This window comes from Camelina sativa, chromosome 16, assembly GCF_000633955.1.
Source record: "Camelina sativa cultivar DH55 chromosome 16, Cs, whole genome shotgun sequence".
Classification (NCBI taxonomy): domain Eukaryota; kingdom Viridiplantae; phylum Streptophyta; class Magnoliopsida; order Brassicales; family Brassicaceae; genus Camelina; species Camelina sativa.
In genome coordinates this window covers 23,202,434-23,212,471 of record NC_025700.1, presented here as the reverse complement: position 1 = coordinate 23,212,471, position 10,038 = coordinate 23,202,434, and the positions used below count along the sequence as shown (strand labels likewise).

The 10,038-nt window shown below is 35.9% G+C and overlaps 2 protein-coding genes across 2 annotated transcripts; one reads left to right on the top strand and one right to left on the bottom strand.

Moving 5' to 3' along the window:
* Positions 2,963-5,481, top strand: LOC104751981 (protein root UVB sensitive 4-like). The gene is made up of 10 exons (XM_010474039.1): positions 2,963-3,499; positions 3,579-3,725; positions 3,813-3,959; positions 4,040-4,102; positions 4,179-4,255; positions 4,338-4,443; positions 4,525-4,627; positions 4,731-4,885; positions 4,969-5,034; positions 5,127-5,481. The coding sequence occupies exons 1-10, from the start codon at positions 3,032-3,034 to the stop codon at positions 5,355-5,357; spliced, it is 1,563 nt and encodes a 520-aa protein (XP_010472341.1). The 5' UTR covers positions 2,963-3,031; the 3' UTR covers positions 5,358-5,481.
* Positions 5,374-9,235, bottom strand: LOC104751982 (extra-large guanine nucleotide-binding protein 1). Its single transcript, XM_010474040.2, has 8 exons — positions 7,860-9,235; positions 7,633-7,770; positions 7,440-7,544; positions 7,158-7,346; positions 6,879-7,071; positions 6,452-6,690; positions 6,172-6,335; positions 5,374-6,080 (listed from the first exon to the last, which is right to left on the bottom strand). Exons 1-8 carry the CDS (start codon positions 8,991-8,993, stop codon positions 5,516-5,518), a joined length of 2,727 nt encoding a protein of 908 aa, XP_010472342.1. The 5' UTR covers positions 8,994-9,235; the 3' UTR covers positions 5,374-5,515.

Below are 10,038 nucleotides of genomic sequence, written 5' to 3'. Positions count from 1 at the left end.
TTCAAATTTAACATTTTATTCAAAAAAAAAAAAAAAAAAAAAAAAAAACTTCGTATCATTCTTTTCAATAATACTCCAGAGTACATCTAATGTTTTTTTATTGAGAGACAATAAATTTTTATTGTTTTTTCAAAACACATGTGAAGCAAGCATAATTTAAAGTGAGACATAATGAGTAAAGTCCTTCGGCTGAATGAAAGTGAAACCACATAGCCAAGAAGAAGCTTTGATGATGGGCAGTTAGTGCACTAAGCGGATGCATGTGCCGATTTAGCCGACGATCTAAGCCCGCAAGTTGGGCTCGTAAGAGTAATTGAATCTCCTTGACTATTAGAAAAAAAGAAAAAAAATATCGGATTCATCCCTCTCTTATTCACTATCTCTTAATTAACCAATTAAAATACAATCACATGCCATATCATATTATTTAAAAAAACCTAAAATTAAACAAATTAAAAAAACAAATTTTGTAAATTTTTTATTAAGTAATTTTGTGTCGGTTTGGGTTTATCTTTATTTTTTTGCTCGATTTGGGTGTCCACATAATAATCTTATTTATTTTGCTCGATTTGGGTGTCCAAATAGTATGCATAATTACTTCCTCTGTTTTAAATTATTTGTCATTAATTTTTTTTTCACATAAATTAAAAAAATAACTAAATTTTCTATTTTACTCATTCTTTAATATATATATATTTTTTTTATTGGCCAAGACATTAAAACAATTGGTGGGATAAAATTATTAGTTTTTACCAAACATTTGCATTAGAAATCTAAAATGACAACTATCATAAAATAAAAAAAATATTCTAGAATGACAACTAAAAAAAATTGGGAGTAGTATTCGTTATTTAGGTTCAATCTTAATAATATAGAGATTTCAGATGTACAATTATGAAACAAAAAGTTTTTTTTTTAAGAATATAGTGATATTATGTAAATCTACGAATTAGATGGACCATGTAAAAAGTGATGTGTTGTTATATTTTTAAATGGTTCATCTTATTAAATATTAATATAACATGAAACATATCAAATTATCAAACTATTACAAGTAACAGAAAATTACAACAGTTTTGGTAAAAATAGCATGAATCATGTTATTCATACTGAGAAAAATCTATTAGTGTGAACCTAGTTTAGAAAATAATTTTTTTGAAGTTTGTGAGACTAGACATTTACGGGTGGTATCCTACAATAAAGAAAATTGGACCTATGTTTTAAGCATTGCCACTCATCACTTATATTGTTGCCCATAAATTTTGGTAACTTGTGATGTGAGACTCTAATAAAACTGGTCCCTAGACGTGTTGTTAGAGGCTTAAAAAGGTTTAATGGTTAGGTCGCCACCGAACCAATTTTGAGATAACTTTTTAATTATGTAATTTTAACTTGTTATCCTTTCATCACCATTTGAATTATAGTCCATAAAATATGTGTTACAAAAATAAAAGAGTGAATGTGAAGATTACAAGATGTGGTTCCAATTATATTTGTTTACATCATTATTAAATATCAATTTATAATTCAATAGATGAATCCACTTTGTTATGGTTGCATATTAACAAATATTGAGATGATTTTAAACTCGAGAGAAAATAAAATATATTTGTTTATATACAGTTTGTGTTCTCTCCATTTAGTTATACTAATTTGAAAAATTATTTACAAACTTAACCCCTACAATATTGCAAAAGAAAACAATTACTAATATATGACAACAAAATTTAGTAAATAATACTTCAAAAAATTCAATTTTGGTAAGATATTTTTAAAAAATGGAAACTAAATATATCAAACAATATGAAAAATGGCATTTTCCATGAACAGCCACGTCTGATTTCTCCGCCACCACCACCACCGAGCAAGATAGGAAGGATCTACAAGGTAGGTTATTAGAAAGGATGGAGCTTCTACAACAGTTACTATTATTACAAGTGGAGTAAAAAGAAACACTTTCGTGTTGGAGATACTCTCTATTTCAAATACAACAAGGACCTCAACAACGTTAGAGAAATCAGCGATGATCTTGAGTTCAGAGCATGTGAACAAACTTCTACCGTAGCTGTATACAAGAGGGGACACGATCTCGTTTAGCTCACAAAACCAGGAGTACATTATTTTGTAAGCTTAAAGACCGGTCTTTTTCAGGCTTGGGATTAAGCTTCGAATCACGGTGCAACCATCAACCGAAGACGTTACTTTGCCGGATGTTCCCAATCTCACCTATTAACCGCTGCAATAGGTGGTGGTTATGCATTTTCAGACCTCATCACTAATTAATCTCACCTATTAACCGCTGCAACAGGTGTTGTAAGGGTTTTATTTGGTGTTATTAAGAGTTGTTGTTTTTTTTTTTTTGGTCGTTTACGTTGTTTCGTTTAAATTTTAGCATATAAATTCTTCTTAAATTTTCGACGTTTCTCTTTAGTTTGATCATGAGAATGCCCACAAAGTCATAAACATGATGATGTTCCACATGACATGACACATATCCATTTGTTAGATTCTGAGCAGCAACGGGGAGTCTTGTAAACAAGGGACACACTTGGGGCGTTCGGAGTTACCCCGAGTGATATATATGATTACTGATATTTTAAATTATGTAAATTAAGGGTGCAAATGGTTGCTTAAAAATGACTAATTTGAAAATATAAAGTTAAATAAAATTGGGATTTATTTCAAAAAAAGTGGATAAACAAGTTGAACATTTGTACTGTACAAATTAGTTTATTTTTTTCAAATTTTTAAAGGTTTTGTAGCAATATATGAGAAGATTATCTAATATTGTATTTAAGATTTTTTTTAGTACAGAAAACGTATACTAATAATATTTTTAGTATCTCTGGTAGCAAAAGTTGGGTTCACACAAAGTTGAAATGAGTTTTCCAGTTTTCCCCAAAAAGAAAGTGTACAAGGCCCATATTGAGCCCAATACACTAGAATCGTTCCCACTCACAGAACCAACGAAGAAGAAGAAGAAGAAGAAGAAGAAGAAGCAAAACCTTCCCTAAAACCCTAAGAAACTCTGATGCATTCATCGAATCCAAGCTCTCGTCTTTTTCTAAACCCATGTAAATCAACGCTAACCCAATACCCAATCTTCAATTTCCCCAAACTTTCTTCAAGAAAACTCGCCAAGTCTCTGAGAACTTCCATTGATTACGAGCAAGACGAAGAAGTCTCGAAAGAAGAACTCGTAGTAGTTCCGAGTAACGCAACTCGTCGTCTTCCAATCACAATCAAAACCTCTGGCAAAGTTTCTAGGTACTTCATCAAAGGTGATTCCTTGGAGTTACTGCTATGTGTTGATGAAGAAGATGGTGTTGGTGACGATGGCCGCCTCGACGATGGGTTCTTGAAATTTATAAGACTTTCATCTTCAGCTGCAAAAGATTTTTTCATACCGAAACAAGTCAGTGAGAATTACGTAAGTTATGTGAAATGGAAGTTTTTGCACAGAGTTTTCAGCTCTGCTCTGCAAGTTCTTGCCACTCAGGTAACTTATTGACATATACTTCTACTAGACTTTTGAATTTTGGTGTACTGTCATGAACTTGAGTCATGTGTTGCTGCAGGCCATGTTTAGAGCCATAGGGATTGGACAATCTCGGTCACTTGCTTCATCTGCTGCTTTTAATTGGATATTGAAAGATGGGCTTGGACGGTTAAGTAGATGTATATACACTGCTAGTCTTGCTTCTGCTTTTGATACTAATTTGAAGGTATATTAACTTTTGTAGAGTTTATCTTCAACAAATTGTAGTTCTTGAACCTTTTGTTATTTATACTCATTTTATTTTTTGTCAAAGAGAGTTCGGTTCTCGACGTCTGTGCTCTTTAGTCTCAGCATTGGAGTTGAGTTAATGACTCCAGTATTCCCAAAGTACTTCCTTTTGCTAGCTTCTATTGCCAACATTGCTAAACAGATTAGCCTGTCATGCTACTTAGCAACCGGTGTAAGGTTTCATATTGTTGACTCTAAGTGTTTTTATGTTTAGTGTTTTTGTTTTGACAACCGATCTATCGATATGTGCAGTCAGCTGTACATCGAAGCTTTGCTGTAGCGGATAACCTCGGTGAAGTCTCTGCAAAGGCGCAGGTTTCTTTTAGGAAACCTACTTGATATCATTTGTATCACATAATATATGCCCTGATTTTAATTTGTGACGTTTCAGATTCAAACCGTGTGTTTTGATAACCTTGGTCTCTTACTGGCGGTTCTTCTAAATATGTTATTCCAAAACAACCAAAGGTTAGATGATTCTAGTAAAGTTTGGGTTATTTCATTTGTGAGATCGTTTTAGAATCTACTGACTTGCTAATGTATGTGCTAGATTGCAGGCAAGTCTACCTTTTGTTTTATATCCAATTTTCTCCACGTTTGATCTCCTTGGTATTTATCAAGGGCTCAAGCATATCAATCTGCAAACATTAACTAAGGTAGCTTATATAACATTGTTGATCAGACAAACAATGGAGAATTTTCCGAGTTATAATTTTAATTTTTCCTTTTCTTATCAGAATAGGCTTGAAATAATTCTGGAAAGATGGATTGAATTCAGGCAAGTACCTTCCCCTGCCGAAGTGAGTGAAGAAGAAGGAATTGACCTTTTAGGGAGTAGAGGTTAAAAACAAAAAATAAACCTCTAAAGGCTCTTAAGATGGTGTAGTTATCAATCACTGATTAATAAGATGAATTGTTTCAAATATGATTTGTATTTTTGTAGGTAGCAAAAGGGTTTGGCCCATCAGAATTGGATGCTTAGATCCAAAGGCTCAGATTCCTGCACTATCAATGATGGTAATGCAATCACTGTGCAGTGATGATGGCTACTTCATAACCATGGAACTTTCCTTTCAAGGTTTCAGAAGAATACCAAAAGTGAGTTTTATATATGCTAATTTGTAAGTTCTCAGATCCCCACGATTCTCTAGTTTGATCTTCGCCATTTGTAAAATGTTTAGCTGGGAATTGTCATTTGCTTGCGTGAAGGAGCCAACAGTGTGGACATTATAACGAGTTTGTTACAGGTAAAGGACTCAACTAAGTTTTTTTTTTATCAATTTTAGTACAAATTTATGTACATCTTGATCTGATTACACTTTCTGGTTGGTATGTTCAGACATGTTACATCCGTAAATCCCTTGGAAACAATAGAATCAAGAGAAGAGACACATCTTCAGACTTGACGCCACAGGATTGGTCCTTACTCACAGGAGAGAGTAAGCTTGCTGCACGAGATGATTCTATCACACTGAACAAACAAATGCAAGAACAAGGTTGGATTGTGAAGAACGTCTTGTTGAGTGCAGAAGAGCAAATTAGATACATTTTCCACAAAACTCAATTGTAACATAAAGGATAAGATCAGTTAAATTGTAACTGTTTATAGTACACAGAGATTTGTCTGTAAATTGAAGCGTGAGTATTTTGTTAAAACTCTACGTGGCAATCTATACACAAGAAAGTAGTTATCATTTACATTAGACTCCTTTGTTGAACGTGAAAATATCAATTTGAGAAGGAACTCGGCTCAGTGCTGTACATAGAGTAATCACTCAAGCAGATGTTTGTTCTCTCCTCGCTCCATTTCAGAATCTCCATAGCAAACTTGAGCAATGAATCAACACTGTTCGGGTCCAAACTCTTGCTCGAAGAAACAAAAAGCTTTTTCCCAGTCAAGGAAGAGTAAAACCGCTTGAACTGAACAGCCATGTAGTGGAACGCAAGCTGGCCCAAAGTGGGGTTACCGTTGTTGGAACCACGGTGACGACTGACCACGGGATTGAAGTCTTGGAACCACTCGCAGCGTGACAAAGGAACGCGTTCCAATTTTTCTTCCAAGAGATCGTACTTGTTGAGTATCAAGAGGAAGTCCATGTGCTCAAAGATGGGATGGGTGATTATGCTTTCAAAGAGTTTTTTGGTGAGTAGCATCTTGTTGGTTCCATCTTCTGAACACTGGTCGTAGTCACTCATGGAAACAACAAACACAACCATCCCAACATCTTCAAACATATCAATCCACTTGCAGTTTTCACCGAGGCCTCTCGAGGGTACTCTTATTAACTGGTACCTGAAAAAAAAGCACAATAAAATGTCTTCAAACATGTTCGAACTGACTTGAATGTTACAAACACACAAAAAGGGAATCAGATAATACTTACCTGAGCAAAGAATCAGTGTGATCGGACGGATCAAGATTCTCTTCAGATGCAGTCTGTGGAAATGAGAAATCGAGACAAGCTAGACCACTGGACGAAGTGACTCCTTCAGCATATAATATATCCAAATCCGATGGCTCGTAGTCTGGTGTCAATACGTCAATAGCCTGAAGAACGTGAAAACAGCTTCTTAGGAAACTAATAAACTCATAGTTTCACTTCCCAGTAACCAAATATCCAACGGAAAATTGAGTGCAAAAGAAATAGTGAAACACTTATTTACCCGTTCCAAAAAGTAACTAGCGACACTGGGAAGGAGTCCTAGCTCACTTCTTCGCTTGTATGTAGCTTGGATCGCTGCATCCCTCCATAACTCTTCAACCAGTGGGGCATACTCACGAGAAGCTGCAGGGAAAATGACTCCAAGATTTCCAGCAGCCATAGTCTTCAATAACCAATCTGAAAATGCTTTAAGCCTTGGGCCAATGGAGTACACAGTTTTGTTGTTGCTTTTAGCATCTCCTGCTCATAACATAGACCAAGTTAAGACTCAAACCGTCAAACGGGTTACATATATATATATATATAAATTCATTATTGTTCTTGTCCATAACAAATTTTAGGTCCTACTATTTAGCAAAGAAGCCTGGTTGAGAACGATATTTAAAAACTGAAACTTAAGAAAAAATAGGAGTGAGAAATCTATGCACCTTCTTCCGCAGCCGCAGGAATATCTTCAATGACACACTGTTTCATACTCTGGACAGCAAGAGCTTCTTCTTCGAACCGCTCCCGGCCCTCAAGTAGCATACCCAGATAACCATACACATTGGTCTGGATAATCACCTTTATATTTTCACGCTCATCTTCCAAGAATGGTACGTCCTTATAAAGGATCTTTGCCTGAACGATAAAGTCATTCAGTTATATTGTAGATTTTGGGGCATAGGCTAATAAGTAGTAAGACATATAACAAATACATATCATACCTGCTTGAATATCGTGCTAGTTCCAGAACCTCTGTTTCCAACCAACAGAATTTTTTGCAAAGTCCTATGCTCAAGATGGTCCAGAATGCTTCTGCTATTTGCGCTATGAAGTTGTTCCCCAGAAGCATTCGCAGTAGATTTGGATGGAACAGGAAGTGACAATACAGCACAAAGTAACTTCGTCCCAGCCTGAAAAGCAGCACGAGTTTGTCACCTTCAATCAAAGAGGAATACACAAATTCAAGACCGAATGGAATATAGATTTTACGCAAAACAACGAACCTTGCCCCATATGTATCCCTTGGTATTCTTCTGTCCTTCTTCTTGATACGATCCATCCTCATTAACCCAAAAATGAGGGTTACCCGCACACTGAACTCCTGCCAACTGTTATACAGAAATACACTAGTTAAATCATCAACGACATCCAAAATCTCTTTAAATCAAGAATCGTACACTTCAAAAGTGTTTCAACCTGCAGCATTCGTAGCTCTACTTTCGTAATCTCGCGGCCGTTAATGAAAACTTGAGTGTTTCCGTTGCTAGCTTCCGGACTAATCGGACCTCCAACATTCAGATGGGGACTAATTATCTGATAAGGCTTCTCTCCTTCCTGTGGAATCCCAACATAATACATATAAACGTTTTTGAGACAGTCTAAGACACAAAACTCATAAAAGGACAGTAAATATTATTATTCACCTTTCCCCAAAGTCCAGACACTTTATCATACCAATAGTCGCCAGGTTTCAGCTTCTTTGGAGGATTAGAGCAAGTATGAAGTGTAACCAGCTCTTCAGGGTAAAGAGGCTGTCCATTAACAAACACATACTCAGCCGGTAACTGATTAGCTTCACAAAACCTCTCAGTCTTCATAATCTGTTTAACCTCTAAATCATTAAGCAGCCTCTTAAGCATCCTAGAACATTTCCCTAAATTCCCTCGCTTCGACTCATCAATAGGAAACCCGATACAAGTAACGCATTTCCTACCTTCAGGCATAGAACCCATAGCTCGAAGCACGCAGCTGCTACAATACTTTGCATCACAAACAAGACAAACTTCTTTCTCCGTAAACCGGCTTCCTTTAAAACACCGATAACAAGAACCTTTCTTCCCTTTGGTTTGAGGCTGTTTCTTAACAGGGATAACACGAATCCGCTTCTGGTTACTATTACTAGAATCATCTTCTTCAAATCCATCATCATCAGAAGCAATACCTAAGAAAGTAACAACTGGTTGCTTCTTACCAGTTTCACTAACACAATCCCCAGTAACACGAGAAGAAGGATAGTCCATACTCATAACCGAATCATTAGATTCCCAATCAGGTACCACCAAAGCATTCGAGGATTCATTCAAATCTAAGCTCTCTTTCACTGAACCACAAACCCTAGACTGATCAAAACTAGACCTCAACAACAACAACTCACCAGAGCTGCTACCACTCAATCCACCATCACCATCACCACCTTCTTCTTCTTCCTCCTCTTCAATCACAGAAGTAGGAGAAACAGTGACTGAATCAGAAACCAATCCAAGCTCACTAGATCCACCACAGTTAGGTATAATAACAGAGGTAGGAGAAACAGAATCTCTAAGAAAATTCTTGCTATTGTTATTATTATCAAGAGGCAAAATCGGTTGAATCACAGGGAAAGACATGTCGTCGGAGATACAAACCGGAGAAACAACGGCGGCGACGGGGATTTTCTCGACGTTAATTGGAACAGCGCAAGGTATGTTGTATGATAATGGTGGACCATCGTATTCTTCAGCGAATAAACAACAATCATCAACTACTTCTTTCGTCATCTTCTTCTTCTTCAATGGCATTTTCAATTTCAACCCTAGGGATTTTGCTTCAGAAATAAGCAAATTGTATAGGTAAGAAAAAGAAGAAAAAAATCAAAGAAGAATCATTTTTTTTTTTTTTAGGGTTCCTTGTTGAGCTTCTTCACACAAGTGGGAGAAAGAGAGAGAGAGAGGAGAATGGAGAAGAAAAGTGTGATTGAGAAAAAGATGAAGAAACCACCACTACTGCTACTACTAGCTGGAATCTTGTGCGATACTTTTTTTTTTTTTTTTTTTTTTAATTTTGCTTTTTGGAATTTTATTTTTTAAGATCGAGGGAAGGGGTTAAACAGATAATAAGACGTGGGACCCAGTTTAAGAGACAAACCCGAAATTGTCTTATTCGACGTCGTTACGAGATCGGAATTTGAGCTGTCTGATCACGTGGGATCCATGAACAGTAATTTTTGTTTTAAAAAAATAGACTTTGTCACTTCTTTTTTTTCTTTGATTCGTTGCGAAATTTACGGTAATTTTTTTCCTTTTTTAGGATATTTGTTATTTTTTTTTGAGTTTTACTTCTATTTATTGGGCTTTGGTAAATATTCAGATCTGAGATTTATGTAAGCCCATTAACGAATAATCAAGTTACCCCTTGGCCCATTACTTAGCTACGGGGACGTTCTCGGGAACTTTTTTTTTTTTGAATTGAAACTTCGATAGGGATAGAGGGCCTGTTCTTCTGTTGATTTCTAGTGTGCAAACGACAGTGGATGTAAGAGCTGTAAACAAAAAAACGACAACAAAGGACATTAATCAAAGTGACGCTAAGAAAACAAAACATGGAGTTCATGCGTAATATATCGTAATATCGACCGAAGAGTCGTCACAATAACCAACGATTATAAAATCATTAATACACGTCATCATCTCCAAAACTATCAGCCACTGACTTTTTAAAAAATTGTGTTGTCCGTTCAGTTATTCCTTCTTTAGTTTTCAACTGCAGTCGTTAGGATAGCGATCAACAAAAGAACATGGCCTATGTTGGATTGTTGATGATTGTATGATAACGGTGATTAACCAC